Genomic DNA, 20429 nt, shown 5'->3' on the forward strand with positions numbered 1-20429 from the left:
ATTCACTGGGTTGAAGGAATACTATTTATCAGTAGCTCCTTTTGCTGCCACTACTAAGTAGCTGACAAATTTTCTTTTATTCTAAAACTGAAATGTTGACTTTCCTATCAGGATTTGTTTGCTAGTCCTTCAATTACCTTTTAACTTGTTTATAGACAATTATACTGAGGTAAAAAGACTAAGAGAAATTAAAAAAAAAAAAGACACTAACCTGTGAGTTATTAATGACATGATTAGCCTCTAATTGAATAGTAAATGTAACACCAAGTTCTGATGAAAAGGATTTCATTGGTGATAATGTCCCAGATGTCAAAACAATTGTCCAAACCTTGCCATTAATATCTGAAAAGGCCTACAAGGAAACAACATTAAATACATAAAATCAGTTTTTAAAAAGTCAAACAAATTTACTTAATTGTTGGTATTGAGCAAGAAGAATTCTTTTTTACAGCATGATAAGCTTACCACAGCTGGATTTAAGCACCAAAAATTTAGCACATGAACTGCTGCTTTCTGCCGTGAACGTTTCTTATTTTTTGATAGAATCAAGATTCCATTTTTATCTGTAGTATCACTCTGATTTATCCAAGAGTAAGTCTGTTGAATAGCGACTTTATAGTCATCTGCAAATCTAAATGAAAAAAAAAAGGCATTTAAATGGCAAAACCTTAGATAACACTGTCGCACACCAACAACTTGTACCACTAAACTCAGCAATTCTGACAGAAAGTAAATCATTAAACCTTAGGGTGAATCCACCCTTACAGAGTTGATGCATCATCTAACCATCTACACTTTATCACTGCTCATCCCTATGTTCAGACATTACATAAATCACAGCAAAGCCAGGATTAAAATCCAAGCCTCCTAACTCCTACTTCAGAGTTCTTTGCATTCTATGTTACATCATTAGTCATAAATTAGTTAACAGTATTATTGTTTAAAAAAAAAAAAACTAAACAGTGGGTTAAACTTTTTTATTGCATTAGAAAACAGAAAGACAATTTTTACTGAAAGTTTAGGAAACTGAGTTTTAAGTGCCTTTAAAATGTGATCTCAGTCTTCATCTGTTTTTTAAAATTTATTTATTTTTAATTGAAAGATAATCACTTTACAATATTGTGTTGGCTTCTACCAAACATCAACATGAATCAGCCATAGATTTACCTATGTCCCCTCCCACTTGAACATCCCTTTCATCTATTCTTAATGAAAGTACTAAACTATATGATCTCTGTAATCTGATACATCTTATAAATTCTCTCCATAAGAGGCTATAAATCTAAGCTTAAACAGAATAAAATTTGGTATTCTCTACCATGTCCTCAGAGTAATACTGACTGTTAATTTTACCTTCAGAGAGAAAGTCAAAGTCAGGAACCTTGCACTAGGTGGAGAGAATTTTATAAAAATACTAGCGGGGGCCGGGGGTGGGGGGGTGGGGGGGAAACCTTCCCTGGTGGTCCAGTGATTAAGATTCTGAGCTTCCAATGCAGGGGACATGAGTTTGTTCCCTGGTCAGGGAACATGAATCCTACATGCCATGGGGCGCAGTCAAAAAAAAAAATTCCTGGGACCTAAAAATTACAAAACTCTCTTAGAAGAAAACACAGCAGAAATCTTGATGACATCATATTTGGCCATTGTTAACTGGATACAAAAAGCATAAGCAACAAAAGAAAAAGAAGTCAATAGATTATATTTCATTAATATTTAAACACTTTTGTGCATCAAAGAATACTATCAAGAGAATGAAAAGACAACACACAGAATAGGAAAAAATATTAGTAAAGTATATATCTGAAACAGAATTAATATGCAGAATAACTCTTACAACTCAAAAAACAAAAAAAATCCCCATTCAAAAATGGACGAAGGACCTGAGCAGACACTTCTCCAATGAAGATATAGAAATATAGAAATGAACAATAAGCTAATGAAAAAGATGATCAACATCTCTAGTCATTAGCGAAGTGTAAATCAAAACCCTTAAAAAAAAAGAAAAAAACCCTTTATACTCATTAAGATAGCTATTATCCAAAAAAAAAAAAAAGAACCAAAATAACAAGTATTGGCAAGGGTATAGAGAAATTGGGAACTCCTGTGCATAATTATGTGAATCTAGAAAGTGCAGCTGCTATGAAAAATAGTATGGTGGTTCTCAAAAAAGTTAAATCAGAATTACCATATAATCTGGCAATTCTACTGCTAGGTATGTACCCAGAAATGAAAACAGGGACTCAAAACAGATACTAGTACACCAATGTTCATTGCAGCATGACTCACAATAGGCAAAAAGTGGAAACAATACAAATGTCCATCAATATAAAAATGGATAAGCAAAATATGGTGTACACACACAATAGAATATTCAGTTCAGTTCAGTTCAGTTGCTCAGCCGTGTCCGACTCTTTGAGACACCATGAATGGCAGCACGCCAGGCCTCCCTCTCTATCACCAGCTCCCGGAGTTTACTCAAACCCATGTCCATCGAGTTGGTGATGCCATCCAACCATCTCATCCTCTGTCGTCCCCTTCTCCTCCTTCTCCCAATCCCTCCTAGCATCAGGGTCTTTTGCAATGAGTCAATTCTTTGCATCAGGTGGCCAAAGTATTGGAGCTTCAGCTTCAGCATGAGTCCTTCCAATGAACACCCAGCTCTGATCTCCTTTATGATGGACTGGTTGGATCTCCTTGCAGTCCAAGGGACTCTCAAGAGTCTTCCCCAACATTACAGTTCAAAAGCATCGATTCTTCAGCACTCACCTTTTATCACAGTCCAATTCTCACATTCATACATGACCACTGGAAAAACCAGAGCCTTGACTAGATGGATCATTGTTGGCAAAGTAATGTCTCTGCTTTTTTTTTTTTTTTTTTTTATGTCTCTGCTTTTAAATATGCTATCTAGGTTGGTCATAACTTTCCTTCAAGGAGTAAACATCTTTTAATTTCATGGCTGCAATCACCATCTGTGGTGATTTTGGAGCCCAAAAAAATAAAGTCTGACACTGTTTCCAATGTTTCCCCATCTATTTCCCATGAAGTGATGGGACCAGATGACATGATCTTAGTTTTCTGAATGTTGAGCTTTAAGCCAACTTTTTCACTCTCCTCTTTCACTTTCATCAAGAGGCTTTGTAGTTCCTCTTCACTTTCTTCCATAAGGGTGGCGTTAGCTGCATATCTGAGGTTACTGATATTTCTCTCGGCAATCTTGATTCCAGCTTGTGCTTCCTCCAGCCCAGCGTTTCTCATGATGTACTCTGCATATAAGTTAAATAAGCAGGGTGACAATATACAGCCTTGACGTACTCCTTTTCCTATTTGGAACCAGTCTGTTGCTCCATGTCCAGTTCTAACTGTTGCTTCCTGACCTGCATATAGGTTTCTTAAGAGGCAGGTCTGGTATTCCCATCTTTTTCAGAATTTTCCAGTTTATTGTGATTCACAGTCAAAGGCTTTGGCATAGTCAATACAGCAGAAATAGATGTTTTCCTGGAACTCTCTTGCTTTTTTGATGATCCAGCAGATGTTGGCAATTTGATCTCTGGTTCCTCTGCCTTTTCTAAAACCAGCTTGAACATCTGGAAGCTCACAGTTCACATATTGCTGAAGCCTGGCTTGGAGAATTTTGAGCATTACTTTACTAGTGTGTGAGATGAGTGCAATTGTGTGGTAGTTTGAGCATTCTTTGGCATTGCCTTTCTTTGGGATTAGAATGAAAACTGACCTTTTCCAGTCCTGTGGCCAGGGCTGAGTTTTCCAAATTTGCTGGCATATTGAGCGCAGCACTTTCACAGCATCATCTTTCAGGATTTGAAATAGCTCAACAGGAATTCCATCACCTCCACTAGCTTTGTTCGTAGTGATGCTTCCTAAGGCCCACTTGACTTCTCATTCCAGGATGTCTGGCTCTAGGTGAGTGATCACACCATCGTGATTATCTAAGTCATGAAGATCTTTTTTGTATAGTTCTCCTGAGTATTCTTGCCACCTCTTCTTAATATCTTCTGCTTCTGTTAGGCCCATACCATTTCTGTCCTTTATCAAGCCCATCTTTGCATGACATGTTCCCTTGGTATCTCTAATTTTCTTGAAGAGATCTCTAGTCTTTCCCATTCTGTTGTTTTCCTCTATTTCTTTGCATTGATCGCTGAGGAAGGCTTTCTTATCACTCCTTGCTATTCTTTGAAACTCTGCATTCAAACGGGAATATCTTTCCTTTTCTCCTTTGCTTTTTGCTTCCCTTCTTTTCACAGCTATTTGTAAGGCATCCTCAGACAGCCATTTTGCTTTTTGCATTTCTTTTCCATGGGGATGGTCTTGATCCCTGTCTCCTGTACAATGTCACAAACCTCCGTCCATAGTTCATCAGGCACTCTATCAGATCTAGTCCCTTAAATCTATTTCTCACATCCACTGTATAATCATAAGGGATTTGATTTAGGTCACAGCTGAATGGTCTAGTGGTTTTCCCTACTTTCTTCAATTTAAGTCTGAATTTGGCAATAAGGAGTTCACGATCTGAGCCACAGTCAGCTCCCAGTCTTGTTTTTTGCTGACTGTATATAGCTTCTCCAACTTTGGCTGCAAAGAATATAATCAATCTGATTTTGGTGTTGACCATCTGGTGATGTCCATGTGTAGAGTCTTCTATTGTGTTGTTGGAAGAGGGTGTTTGGTATGACCAGTACATTCTCTTGGCAAAACTCTATCAGCCTTTGCCCTGCTTGATTCTCGTACTCCAAGGCCAAATTTGCCTGTTACTCCAGGTGTTTCTTGACTTCCTACTTTTGCATTCCAGTTCCCTATAATGAAAAGGACATCTTTTTTGGGTGTTAGTTCTAAAACATCTTGTAGGTCTTCACAGAACCGTTCAACTTCAGCTTCTTCAGCATTACTGGTTGGGGCATAGTCTTGGATTACTGTGATATTGAATGGTTTCCCTAATAGAATATCATTCAGCCATAAAAAGAATGATGTATGTTATAACATGCATTAACTTTAAAAACAAAAGGAGACACCAAAAAGGGCAAAGCCATAGAGGTGAAAGTAGGACAGAGGTTACCAAAGGTTATGGTGGTAGAGAAATGGAAGATACTGTTTCATGGGTATAGAGTTCCTGTTTGGGATTATGAAAAAGTTCTGGAAATTGACAGTGGTATAGCTGCACAACCATGTGACCACAGTTAATGCTATTAAAATGTACACTTAGAATGTTTAAACTGTTCAGTTTTACATTATGTATACGTGGATGCATACTAAGTTGCCTCAGTCACATCCAACCCCATGGTCTGCAGCCCACCAGGCTACTCTGTCCATGGGATTCTCCAGGCAAGAATACTGGAGTAGGTTGCCATGCACTCCTCTAGGGGATCTTCCCAACCCAGGGATTGAACTTCTGTCTCTTATATCTCCTGCATTGGCAGGCGGGTTCTTACCACTAGCACCACCTGGGAAGCCCTACATTACGTGTGTGTGTGTGTGTGTGTGTGTGTTGTAGTCGCTCAGTCATGTGTATGTGTGTGTGTGTTAGTCGCTCAGTCATGTGTATGTGTGTGTGTTTATGTGTGTGTGAGTCACTCAGTCATGTGTGTGTTAGTTGTTTAGTTGTGTGTGTGTGTGTATGTGTGTGGGTGTTAGTCACTCAGTCGTGTGTGTGTATGAGTGTGTGTTAGTCGCTCAGTCATGTGTGTGTATGTGTGTATGTGTGTGTGTTAGTCACTCAGTCATGTGTGTGTGTGTCTGTGTGTCTGTGTCAGTCGCTCAGTTGTGTCTGACACTTTGCGACCCCATTGACTGTAGTCCACCAGGCACCTCTGTCCATGGAATTCTCCAGGCAAGAATACTAGAGTGGGTTGCCATGCCCTTCTCCAGGGGATCTCCTCAACCCAGAGACAGAACCCAGGTCTCCCACATTGAAGGCAGATTCTTCACCGTCTGAGCCTCCAGGATATTTTGCCATTAAAAAAAAAAAAAATCTTAAAAAAAATTGGAGCCAGGTTGTAGTATAACTTAAGGAGTAGTGTGTGGGAAGTTGACTGCTTTCACATTTTATTAAACAGAGGATTTACACAATAAAACTTTCTAACACTGGAAGAAACATATATAAATTATACTTAAAAGAAGACTTAAATTTAGTCTTAGAAGATTGTAAATTTAAGGCTGAATTAATTAAATGTATTTATTTACTCGTTTCAATACTCATATTCATTAACAAAAACTAACATCAGTTGACTGAGTCTGTGCCAGTAAGAGCAATATTTATACCACTTGTCTATCATTATCCCATGTACTCACATAAAATTAGTAGCTAGCACCCAGTAACACTAATATTTTTAAGAGGAAGAATTCAGACCAGATATCTTTACTTACCTGCTATTTTGCCTAAAAAGATAGTCAAGCACCATAAAAAGTCCTTTGAGCATTATTTGAGTTGAAGCACTAATAATAGGTATTTCTCTTGCCTCCTCTTTACCATGAATTGATGGGACTTTTTCTTCTCTTTGAAGGACAGCAGAAAAATGTCCCTGTAAGAAATTACCATATTAAGTGTACTGGTTAGGGGTGGAGGAGGGAAAAGAGAGGAAAAGGAAAATTCTTAAACCTGTTAATAAAACCCAAATTAAATTGAAATTTTAGTCAAACATTAATATGCAAGTGGTAACAATGTATTCTGAATTTCCATATATTCTCAAATCCTTTTCAAAGACATTTAAATACGAAGTAACACATTTAGAAGGTTCATTATGTGTTCAGACAATTAGACTTTTATTCAGTGCCCTTCAAAAGCAACAGGCTAAATAAAAATGTACAAAATGGTTTCTAAAAAGCTTAAAAATCTGATTTGCCACCTAAATCCCTGAATTACCTCCAGGGACTATGCCTATGCTAAGAATCATGACTACTAAATTTTTTTAAAAAAATCAAAAAAAGAATACATGCTAAATACAAAATGTATGCTAACTGGCTCATTAATTTTTATATGGCTTATAAGTTTAAATGAAGACAGAAGTGTGGACATTAAGATAAATTTCCCACACTGTGAAAGAGAAAACTCCGAATGCTGCTGCTGCTAAGTCGCTTCAGTTGAAGCAGTAAAAGATACTGGTGACAACTCTGATGTCTGACAATAAAATCTGTGTTCAATGAAAATAAAATGGGGAAATAGGATAAAGAAGACATCCCAGTGAGCCTAGCAGTAAAGACCCGCCTGCTAATACAGGAGACACAAGAGACTCAGGTTTGATCCCTGAGTCAGGAAGATTCCCTGGAGTAGGAAATGGCATCCCACTGAAGTGTTCTTGCCTGGAAAATTCCATGGGCAGAGGAGCCTGGTGGGCTACAATCCCTGGGGTTGCAAAGAGTTGGACATGCCTAAGCAATTGAGCGATGCAATACAATCAATGAAAATAAAATTGGGAAATGGGATAAATAAGACAAAATTTCAATATCCAGATATATTGTGAAATAATACACATTTATAAAAGTAAAATTAGTCTCCACTGAACAAAACATTAAATGATACAAAAAAATTTTTTTATTTTTATTTTTCCAGACTTTAAACTTTTTATTTTGTATTGGGGTATAGCTGATTAACAACATCATGGTAGTTTCAGGTGACCAGCAAAGGGACTCAGCCATACATACACGTGCCTCCATTCTCCCCCCAAATCTCCCTCCCATCCAGGCTGGCACATAAAATTGAGCAGAGTTCCATGTGCTATACAATAGATCCTTGCAAAAATATTTTTCAAAAATAAAGAACAACAAAAAAAGATAACATGAACTTGAATAATTCAACAGTACAAATTATTAACAAAAGACAGGTACTAAACTGTTCTTAAAAAAAAAAAATCAAGTTCCCTGAGAAACACCTTACATGAAAGCTACTATTCCTCTCCAACACTGGCAGACAACTGGCAATTTACTTCGTAAGCTAAGCAATTTCTGAACTCTTGACGATAAGGCACTGTAGTAAAAATAAAAGGACTGAATGAAATTCTATCTACTGAACCATAAGACAACTCTAAGGCTACCTCTGGTTAGGGTACCTAAACAATGATAGCTAGGTTTATAGATAAATAGAAAACTAACCAAATGGGGAAACACACACACATACAACTAATTATTACTTCACAGTAAAACTAGAATCGTATTAAAATTTAATCAAGCAACTTACATGATTTTACTATTATGAACTATGATAACATAAAATATGATGACATGCACAGTGAATATTAATATAATTATGCTGAAAAAATGGAGCGTGAAGAAAGGGAAAGAAGACAGGAGGAAAACAAAACAGAGAGGGAGGGACAGAGAGGAAAAGAGAGGGAGTGTGTGTGTGTGTTTGTGAAAGAGAGAAAGTGTGTGTATAAAGGAGCTGAATCCTCACCATACTTTACTGGAAATCAATAGAGAATATCAAAACTTGAAAACTAAAAAGTAGCTGAATCTACATGTTATTTAGAAAATTGAGGTTAATTATCAGAGAAACCATTAGAAGAGTTAAAAGAGCCACTGAAAAGTAAAAATTGAAAGTAGGGCAGATGATGCTTTTCTTGACTTTTTAAAAATTTTACTTATTTTATTTAATTGGAGGACAATCACTCCACAACACTGACTTTTAAATTATGTTCACACATTCAGTCACTTCGGTTCAGTCGCTCAGTCGTGTCCAACTCTTTGCGATCCAATGAACCGCAACACACCAGGCCTCCCTGTCCCTCACCAACTCCCAGAGTCCATTCAAACCCATGTCCATTGTGTTGGTGATGCCATCCAACCATCTCATCCTCTGTCGTCCCCTTCTCCTCCTGACCTCAATCCCTCCCGGCATCAGGGTCTTTTGAAATGAGTCAGCTCTTCACATGAGGTGGCCAAAGTACTGGAGTTTCAGCTTCAGCATCAGTTCTTCCAATGAACACCCAGGACTGATCTCCTTCAGGATGGACTGGTTGGATCTCCTTGCAGTCCAAGGGACTCTCAAGAGTCTTCTCCAACACCACAGTTCAAAAGCATCAATTCTTCGGCGCTCAGCTTTCTTTATAGTACAACTCTCACATACATACAACAACCACTGGAAAAACCATAGCCTTGACCAGACGGACCTTTGTTGGCAAAGCAATGTCTCTGCTTTTTAATATGCTGTCTAGGTTGGTCATAACTTTCCTTCCAAAGAGTAAGTGTCTTTTAATTTCATGGCTGCAATCACCATCGGCAGTGATTTTGGAGCCCCCAAAAAAATAAAGTCTGACACTGTTTCCACTGTTTCCCCATCTATTTCATGCCATGATCTTAGTTTTCTGAATGTTGAGCTTTAAGCCAACATTTTCACTCATCCTCTTTCACTTTCATCAAGAGGCTCTTTAGTTCTTCTTCATTTTCTGCCATAAGGGTGGTGTCATCTGCATATCTGAGGTTATTGATATTTCTCCTGGCAATCTTGACTCCAGCTTGTGCTTCCTCCAGCCCAGCATTTCTCATGATGTACTCTGCATGTAAGTTAAATTAGCAGGGTGACAATATATAGCTTTGACATACTCATTTTCCTGTTTGGAATCAGTCTGTTGTTCCATGTCCAGTTCTAACTGTTGCTTCCTGACCTGCATACAGGTTTCTCAAGAGGCAGGTCAGGTGGTCTGGTATTCCCATCTCTTTCAGAATTTTCCACAGTTTATTGTGATCCACACAGTCAAAGGCTTTGGCGTAGTCAATAAAGCAGAAATAGATGTTTTCCTGGAACTCTCTTGCTTTTTTGATGATCCAGCAGATGTTGGCAATTTGATCTCTGGTTCCTCTGCCTTTTCTAAAACCAGCTTGAACATCTGGAAGCTCACGGTTCACGTATTGTTGAAGCCTGGCTTGGAGAATTTTGAGCATTACTTTACTAGTGTGTGAGATGAGTGCAATTGGGCAGTAGTTTGAGTATTCTTTGGGATTGGAATGAAAACGGACCTTTTCCAGTCCTGTGGTCAGGGCTGAGTTTTCCAAATTTGCTGGCATATTGAGCGCAGCACTTTCACAGCATCATCTTTCAGGATTTGAAATAGCTCAACAGGAATTCCATAATCTCCACTAGCTTTGTTCATAGTGATGCTTCCTAAGGCCCACTTGACTTCACATTCCAGGATGTCTGGCTCTAGGTGAAGTGATCATACCACTGTGATTATCTGGGTCGTGAGGATCTTTTTTGTACAGTTCTTCTGAGTATTCTTGCCACCTCCTCTTAATATCTTCTGCTTCTGTTAGGTCCATACCATTTCTGTCCTTTATTGAGCCCTTCTTTGCATGAAATGTTCCCTTGGGATCTCTAATTTTCTTGAAGAGATCTCTAGTCTTTCCCATTCTGTTGTTTTCCTCTATTTCTTTGCATTGATCGCTGAGGAAGGCTTTCTTATCTCTCCTTGCTATTCTTTGGAACTCTGCATTCGAATGAGTATATCTTTCCTTTTCTCCTTTGCTTTTTGCTTCCCTTCTTTTCACAGCTATTTGTAAGGCATCCTCAGACAGCCATTTTGCTACATTACTGTGGTAAAAATTAACTTCTAAACAATTCAATAATCACAATGATGAATTTTTTAGGATCAAAGGAAATCTCCCTAACCTAATTTAAAATAAGTAAAAATACTACTGCATCTATGAAATGAGAAAAAATATTTGCAAATCATATATCCAGTATGTTGTTCATACCCAGAATACAGAAAGAACTTAAACAATCAACAATAAAAGACAACTCAATTTCAGAATGGGCAAAGGATTTGAATACAGATTTCTCCAAATATATATTAATGCACTATAAGCAGCTGAAAAACTGTTTGCCATTATGAGTCATTCGGGAAAAGAAAAGAAAATCATCTTGAGATATCACTGCATTCTTCCTATTAAGATTATAATAAAAGAGATATGAAAACAAGTGTTCGTGAGAATGTGGAAAAAATCAGAATCCTTGTACATGGCTGATCAGATTGTAAAATGGTACAGCCCCTATGGAAAAGTTTGGCAGTTCCTTAAAAAGTTAAACACAGAGTTACTTTGTGGACCAGGAATTTTACTCTTAAGTACATACCAAACAGAACTGAAAATATATGTTGCACAAAAATCTGTGTATGAATGGTCATAGTTGCGTTGTTTATAACAGCCAAAAAGTAGAAACAACTGATAATGGATAAACAAAGTACAGTAACTTCATAAAATCTAAAATTATTTGGAAATAAAAAGGAATGAAGTATTGATACATCCTACAACATAGATGAACCCTGAGAACATTATGCAAAGTGAAAGAAGGCAGTCACAATAACAGGTAGATTCACAGAAACAGAAAGTGCATTAGAGGTTTTCAGGATGTGGGGTAAGAACAAATGGGAATGACTGCTAACGGGTATAAGATTTCTTTCTGAGGTGACAAAAATATTCTGAAATGAGACAGCATTGATACTTGCATAATTCTGTGACTACAGGACAAACCACTGAATTGTATATTCTAAAGGGTAAATTTTATGGTATGTGAATTATATCTCAAATCAATTACCATTTTTATATACTGATAAGAATCAGAAAAAGCAATTTTTAATTATACCATTTGAAAAAGAAATAGAAACTTTATAACTTCTCAGGAATAAATCTAACCAAAAGCAAATAAGACTTCTAAAAATTACAAAATTCTATTGAAAGATATATAGAGATAATAAATGATTAAAACTATATCTTGTTCATGAATGAAAAGCTTCGTATTGTAATACGTCAATTCTTTCTAAATTAATATATAAATTTAATGCAGTTTCAGTCAAACTTCCAACAGATTTGTTCATAGACATTTATAAGCTCATTCTAAAATTCAAATGGCAGAGTAAGGCAACGTACAGCCAGGATCATTCCAAAGGAAAATAAAATGAGATATGCCTTATTACCATGCATCAGCATTTTTCTAATGCTACAGTAACTAACAAATTATGTAACTTAGACAAACAGAGTCCAGAAATAAGCTTACACATATATGAAAAAAAGTGGCATTACAATCAGAGTGAAATAGATGGATTATTTAGTAAATGATGCTGAGAAAATTCATACAAAATAAAATGGATTCTGTACCACAGAACATAAACAAATATGACTCCCAGGTGGTTGAAAACATTTCTTAAAAAAGAAAACTTTAACACTCTTAGAAGAAAAATGTCATGGAAGGCAAGAACTAAAACTAAACTCAAATATTATAATTCATAAAAGAAAAAACATGGATACATTTGAATGCACTAAAATTAGCTGCTGCTGCTAAGTTGCTTCAGTTGTGTCTGACTCTATGCAACCCCATAGAAGGCAGCCAACCAGGCTCCTCTGTCCCTGGGATTCTCCAGGCAAGAATATTGGCATGGGTTGCCATTTCCTTCTCCAATGCATGCATGCTAAGTCGCTTCAGACGTGTCTGACTCTGTGCGACCCCATGGACAGCAGCCCACCAGGCTCCTCTGTCCATAGGATTCTCCAGGCAAAAACACTGGAGCAGGGGAGCGGTCCTAAGATGGCAGAGGAATAGGACAGGGAAACCACTCTCTCCCCAACAAATTCATGGAAAGAACATCTGAACGCTGAGAAAATTTCACAAAACAACTTCTGGGTGCTGGCAGAGGACATCAGGCACCTAGAAAGGCAGTCCATTGTCTTCGAAAGGAGGTAGGACAAAATATAAAAGATAAAAAGAGAGGCAAAAGAGGTAGGGATGGAGATCCGTCCTCGGAAGGGAGTCTTAAAAAAGAGAGAAGTTTCCAAACACCAGGAAACACTCTCACCAGTGGGTCTCTGGCGAGTCTTGGAATCTCAGAGAGCAACATAACTGGGAGGATAAATAAATAAATAAATAAGTAAAACCCACAGATTACGTGCCTAACAGTAACTCCCAGCAGAGCAGCAGCCCAGACGCTCACATCTGCCACTAGCAAGCAGGGACTGGACAGGGAGGCGCAGGCTGCATTGCTTAGGGTAAGGACCGGGCCCCCGAGGGCAATCTGAGGGTACTAACTTGAGATAGCAACCCAACTGTGGATAACTATCCCGAGGAAAGCCCTAACCTAAGACACTGCCGGCCCACTCACAGAACAAAGGACTGAGCAGAGCTAGCCGGCTGCAGACCGGCCCATCCCCTGCAGGAGACAGGCAGGCGAGGGCAGCCAGCCAGAAGGGGGCAATCACGGCCCCAGAGAGGCATCCTCTACCAAACTGCGAGCAGGCTTCGTTGCTAACCAAGACTTCTTGGGATTCTGAACAGTCGACATCCGCTGCGAGGGTCGCAGCCAGAGATCAGCTCCCCAGAAGAGACACACAGCACACCTGAGAAGGCGCGCGGGTTGTACACCCAGAAAACGGAGCGGCTGGGACGGGGGAGGCGGTAAGATGCAACCTCCAACTGGGGGTGACTGAGCTCGCCAAGCACCTGGTCACCTGAGCGGCTTGGACCTGGGAAGGGCACAAAGCGCAGGCCCAATCAAGTCTGCGCCTTTGTGGAGTACCCGAGAACCTGAACCTGAGCAGCTTAGACCTGGGAAGTGCACCCAACCCAGGGCCTGCCTCATGCAGTTCCCTGGCAGAGCAACCTGGAGCCTGAGCAGTGTAGACCGGGAAAGCGCACGCGCCGTGAGCGGGGGCAAGCCCAGTGTGGCTGACACTGCGAGCGCTCCCCACACACGCCAGGGATGTTTGTTTGCAGTGGTCCTCCCTCCCCACAGCACCACTGTACAACTGAGCCTAAAACAGTGACCACCTTTGCCCCCTTGTGTCAGGGCGGAAATTAGACACTGAAGAGACCAGCAAACAGAGGAAGCTAAAATAAACAGAGGGAATCACTTTGGAAGTGACAGGTACAACAGATTAAAACCCCGCAGTCAGCACTGACTACATAGGAAGGGGCCTATAGATCTTGAGAAGTATAAGCCCGATCAGGGAACTCTCTGAAAATGAACTGACCCCAAACTGTCCGCAACAGCTCCAGAGAAAGTCCTAGATATATTTTTACTATTATCATTTTTTAAACTTTTTTTACTTTTAAGTCCTCTATTACTCCTTTAATTTTCATTTTTATAACCTACTATTGCCTTGCAAAAAAAAAAGACCCTATTTTTAAAACAAACTTTATGTATACACTTTATAATTTTTGTGACTTTCTTTTTTTTAATATTGTATTTTTGAGAATCTAACCTCTACTCTAGATTTTTAATCTTTGCTTTTTGATATTTGTTATCAACTTTGTACCTTTAAGAACCCAATCTTCAGTACCCATTTTTACTTGGGAGTGAGATCACTGGCCTGATTACTTTCTCCCCCTTTAGACTCTCCTTTTTCTCCACCAGGTCGCCTCTATCTCCTCCCTCCCCCTTCTCTTCTCTACCCAACTCTGTGAATCTTTGTGTGTTCTGGGCTGTGGAGAACACTTAGGGAACTGATTACTGGCTAGCTTGCTCTCTCCCCTTTTGATTCCCCCTTTTATCCTCCTGGCCACCTCGGTCTCCTTCCTCCCTCTTCTCTTCTCTGTGTAACACCATGAACATCTCTGAGGGGTCCAGACTGTGGAGAGCACACAGGGAAGTGATTACTGGCTAGCTTGCTCTCTCCCCTTTTGATTCCCCCTCTGCTCCTCCTGGTCACCTCTATCTCCCTCCTCCCTCTTCTCTTCTCCATGTAACTCTGTGTACCTCTCCAGGTGTCCCTCACTGTGGAGAAACTTTTCATCACTAGCCTAGATGTTTTATCATTGGTGCTGTATAGATGGAGAAGTCTTGAGTCTACTGTAAGAATAATACTGAAAACCAGAGGCAGGAGGCTTAAGTCCAAATCCTGAGAACACCAGAGAACTCCTGACTCCAGGGAACATTAATCGATAGGAGCTCATCAAACGCCTCCATACCTACACTGAAACCAACCACCACCCAAGGGCCAACAAGTTCCAGGGCAAGACATACCACACAAATTCTCCTGTAACATAGGAACATAGCCCTGAGCTTCAACATACAGGCTGCTCAAAGCCACACCAAACCCACTGACATCTCAAAACTCACGACTGGACACTTCATTGCACTCCAGAGAGAAAAAATCCAGCTCCAACCACCAGAACACCGACACAAGCTTCCCTAACCAGAAAACCATGACAAGCCACCCGCCCAACCCCACCCATAGCGAGGAACCTCCACAATAAAGAAGAACCACAAACTGCCAGCATACAGAAAGGCCACCCCAAACACAGCAATATAAACAAGATGAAAAGGCAGAGAAATACCCAGCAGGTAATAGAACAGGATAAATGCCCACCAAACCAAACCAAAGAGGAAGGAGATAGGGAATCTACCTGAATAATGATAGTGAAAATGATCCAAAATCTTGAAAACAAAATGGAGTTACAGATAAATAGCCTGGAGACAAGGATTGAGAAGATGTAAGAAATGTTTAACAATGACCTAGAATAAAAAAGAGTCAATATATAATGAATAATGCAATAAATGAGATCAAAAACACTCTGGAGGGAACCATCAGTAGAATAACAGAGGCAGAAGATAGGATTAGTGAGGTAGAAGATAGAATGGTAGAAATAAATGAAACAGAGAGGAAAAAAGAAAAAAGAATGAAAAGAAATGAGGACAACCTCAGAGACCTCTGGGACAATGTGAAACGCCCCAACATTCTAATCATAGGAGTCTCAGAAGAAGAAGACAAAAAGAAAGGCCATGAGAAAATACTTGAGGAGATAATAGTTGAAACTTCCCTAAAATGGGGAAGGAAATAATCACCCAAGTCCAAAAAACCCAGAGAGTCCCAAACAGGATACACCCAAGGCAAAACACCCCAAGACACATATTAATCAAATTTAACAAAGATCAAACACAAAGAACAAATATTAAAAGCAGCAAGGGAAAAACAACAAATAACACACAAGGGGATTCCCATAATGATAACAGCTGATCTTTCAAAAGAAACTCTTCAGGCCAGAAGGGAATGGCAAGACATACTTAAAGTGATGAAAGAAAAAAAGCTACAGCCCAGATTACTGTACACAGCAAGGATCTCATTTAAATATGAAGAAGAAATCAAAAGCTTTACAGACAAGCAAAAACTGAGAGAATTCAGCACCACCAAACCAGCTCTTCAACAAATGCTAAAGGATCTTCTCTAGACAGGAAACACAGAAAAGGTATATAAAGTTGAACCCAAAACAACAAAGTAAATGGCAATGGGATCATACCTATCAATAATTACCCTAAATGTAAGTGGGCTGAATGCCCCAACCAAAAGACAAAGACTGGCTGAATGGATACATAAACAAGACCCCTATACATGTTGTCTACAAGAGACCCACCTTGAAACAAGGGACACATACAAACTGAAAGTGAAGGGCTGGAAAAGATATTCCACACAAATAGACACCAAAAGAAAGCAGGAATAGCAATACTTATATCAGATAAAATAGACTTTAAAACAAAGGCTGTGAAAAGAGACAAAGAAGGACACTATATAATGATCAAAGGATCAATCAAAGAAGAAATAACAATCATAAATATATATGCACCCAACACAGGAGCACTGCAATATGTAAGACAAATGCTAACAAGCATGAAAGGGGAAATTAACAACAACACAATAATAGTGGGAGACTTTAATACCCCACTCACACCTATGGATAGATCAACTAAACAGAAAATTAACAAGGAAACACAAACTTTAAATGATACAATAGACCAGTTAGACCTAATTGATATCTATAGGACATTTCAACCCAAAACAATCAATTTCACCTTTTTCTCAAATGCACATGGAACATTCTCCAGGATAGATCACATCCTGGGCCATAAACCTAGCCTTGGTAAATTGAAAACAATTGAAATCATTCCAAGCATCTTTTCTGACCATAATGCAGTAAGATTAGATCTAAATTACAGGAGAAAAACTATTAAAAATTCCAACATATGGAGGCTGAACAACACGCTGCTGAATAACCAACAAGTCACAGAAGAAATGAAAAAAGAAATCAAAATTTGCATAGAAACGAATGAAAATGAAAACACACCACCACCAAAACTATGGGACACTGTAAAAGGAGTGCCAAGGGGAAGGTTCATAGCAATACAGGCTTACCTCAAGAAACATGAAAAAGGTCAAATAAATAACCTAACTCTACACCTAAAGCAACTTGAAAAGGAATAAATGAAGATCCCCAGGGTTAGCAGAAGGAAAGAAATCTTAAAAATTAGAGCATAAATAAAAGCAAAAGAAACAAAAGAGACAATAGCAAAAATCTGGTTCTTTGAGAAGATAAATTGACAAACCATTAGCCAGGCTCATCAAGAAACAAAGGGAGAAGAATCAAATCAACAAAATTAGAAATAAAAATGGAGAGATCACAACAGACAACACTGAAATACAAAGGATCATAAGAGACTACTATCATCAACTATATGCCAATAAAATGGACAACTTGGAAGAAATGGACAAATTCTTAGAAAAGTACAACTTTCCAAAACTAAACCAGAAAGAAATAGAAAATCTTAACAGACCCATCACAAGCACGGAAATTCAAACTGTAATCAGAAATCTTCCAGCAAACAAAAGACCAGGACCAGACAGCTTCACAGCTGAATTCTACCAAAAATTTAGAGAAGAGCTAACACATAGCCTTCTTAAACTTCCAGAAAATTGCAGAGGAAGGTAAACTTCCAAACTCATTCTGTGAAACCACCATCACCCTAATACCAAAACCAGACAAAGATGCCGCAAAAAAAGAAAACTACACACCAGTATCACTGATGAACATAGATGCAAAAATCCTTAACAAAATTCTAGCAAACAGAATCCAACAACATATTAAAAAGATCATACATCATGACCAAGTGGGCTTTATCCCAGGGATGCAAGGATTCTTCAATATCCTCAAATCAATCAATGTAATACACCACATTAACAAATTGAAAGATAAAAACCATATGGTTATCTCAATAGATAGAGAAAACCTTTGACAAAATTCAACATCCATTTATGATAAAAACCCTCCAGAAAGCAGGAATAGAAGAAGCATACCTCAACATAATAAAAGCTATATATGACAAACCCACAGCAAACATTATCCTCAATGGTGAAAAATTGAAAGCATTTCCCATAAAGTCAGGAACAAGACAAGGGTGCCCACACTCACCACTACTATTCAACATAGTTTTAGAAGTTTTGGACACAGCAATCAGAGCAGAAAAAGAAATAAAAGGAATCCAGACTGGAAAAGAAGAATAAAACTCTCACTGTTTGCAGATGACATGATCCTCTACAAAGAAAACCCTAAAGACTCCACTGGAAAATTACTAGAGCTAATCAATGAATATAGTAAAGTTGCAGGATATAAAATTAACACACAGAAATCCCTTGCATTCCTATACACTAACAATGAGAAAACAGAAAGAGAAATTAAGGAAATGATTCCATTCACCACTGCAATGAAAAGAATAAAATACTTAGGAATATATCTACCTAAAGAAACAAAAGACCTATATATAGAAAGCTATAAAACACTGGTGAAAGAAATCAAAGAGGACACAAACAGATGGAGAAATATACCACGTTCATGGACCGGAAGAATCAATATAGTGAAAATAAGTATACTACCCAAAGCAATCTATAGATTCAATGCAATCCCTATCAAGCTACCAACGATATTTTTCACAGAACTAGAACAAATAACTTCACAATTTGTACGGAAATACAAAAAAACCTTGAATAGCCAAAGCAATCTTGAGAAAGAAGAATGGAACTTCAGGAATCAACCTGCCTGACTTCAGGCTCTACGACAAAGCCACAGTCATCAAGACAGTATGGTACTGGCACAAAGACAGAAATATAGATCAATGGAACAAAATAGAAAGCCCAAAGATAAATCCATGCACCTATGAACACCTTATCTTTGACAAAGGAGGCAAGAATATACAATAGAGAAAAGACAAACTCTTTAACAAGTGGTGCTGGGAAAACTGGTCAACCACTTGTAAAAGAATGAAACTAGAACACTTTCTAACACCATACACAAAAATAAGCTCAAAATGGATTAAAGATCTAAATGTAAGACCAGAAACTATAAAACTCCTAGAGGAAAACACAGGCAAAACACTCTCCGACATGAATCACAGCAGGATCCTCTACGACCCACCTACCAGAATATTGGAAATAAAAGCAAAACTAAACAAATGGGACCTAATTAAACTTAAAAGCTTTTGCACAACAAAGGAAACTATAAACAAAGTGAAAAGACAGCCTTCAGAATGGGAGAAAATAACAGCAAATGAAGCAACTGACAAAGAATTAATCTCAAAAATATACAAGCAACTCCTGCAGTTCAATTCCAGAAAAATAAATGACCCAATCAAAAAATGGGCCAAAGAACTAAACAGACATTTCTCCAAAGAAGACACACAGATGGCTAACAAACACATGAAAAGATGCTCAACATCACTCATTATCAGAGAAGTGCAAATTAAAACCACAATGAGATACCATTTCACACCAGTCAGAATGGCTGCTATCCAAAAGTCTACAAGCAATAAATGCTGGAGAGGGTGTGGAGAAAAGGGGACCCTCTGACACTGTTGGGAATCAAACTAGTACAGCCACTATGGAGAACAGTGTGGAGATTCCTTAAAAAACTGGAAATAGAACTGCCATACGACCCAGCAATCCCACTACTGGGAATACACACCAAGGAAACCAGAACTGAAAGAGACAAGTGTACCCCAATGTTCATCGCAGCACTGTTTATACTAGCCAGGACATGGAAGCAACCTAGGTGTCCATCAGCAGATGAATGGATAAGAAAGCTTGGTACACATACACCATGGAATATTACTCAGCCATTAAAAAGAATACATTTGAATCAGTTTTAACGAGGTGGATGAAACTAGAGCCTATTATACAGAGTGAAGTAAGCCAGAGAGAAAAACACCAATACAGTATACTAACGCATATATATGTAATTTAGAAAGATGGTAACAATAACCCTATATGTGAGACAGCAAAAGAGACACAGAGGTATAGAACAGTCTTTTGGACTCTGTGGGAGAGGGCGAGGGTGGGATGATTTGGGAGAATGGCATTGAAACATGTAAATTATCATATGTGAAACGAATCACCAGTCCAGGTTTGATGCATGAGACAGGGTGCTCGGGGCTTGTGCACTGGGATGACCCAGGGGGATGGGATGCGGAGGGAGATGGGAGGGGGGTTCAGGATGGGGAACACATGTACACCCGTGGTGGATTCATGTCAATGTATGACAAAACCACTATAATATTGTAAAGTAATTAGCCTCCAATTAAAATAAATACATTTATATTAAAAAACATATAAATTTAAAAAAAAAAATACTGGAGTGGGTTGCCATTTTCTTCTCCGAAAAAGACACCATAAACAAA

The 20429-nt window shown here is 38.6% G+C and overlaps 1 protein-coding gene across 1 annotated transcript in view; it reads right to left on the reverse strand.

Annotated features, from left to right (window-relative positions):
• Window positions 1–20429, reverse strand: part of BRIP1 (BRCA1 interacting helicase 1) — a 187215-nt gene that overhangs the window by 98692 nt on the left and 68094 nt on the right. The window contains exons 11-13 of the mRNA XM_043482291.1: window positions 6379–6533; window positions 466–631; window positions 212–352 (exon numbers count right to left, since the gene is read on the reverse strand). Of these exons, the coding sequence (XP_043338226.1) occupies window positions 212–352; window positions 466–631; window positions 6379–6533 (462 nt within the window). The remainder of the gene's footprint in view (window positions 1–211; window positions 353–465; window positions 632–6378; window positions 6534–20429) is intronic.

This window comes from Cervus canadensis, chromosome 1 (genome assembly GCF_019320065.1).
Source record: "Cervus canadensis isolate Bull #8, Minnesota chromosome 1, ASM1932006v1, whole genome shotgun sequence".
NCBI classification, from domain to species: Eukaryota; Metazoa; Chordata; class Mammalia; order Artiodactyla; family Cervidae; genus Cervus; species Cervus canadensis.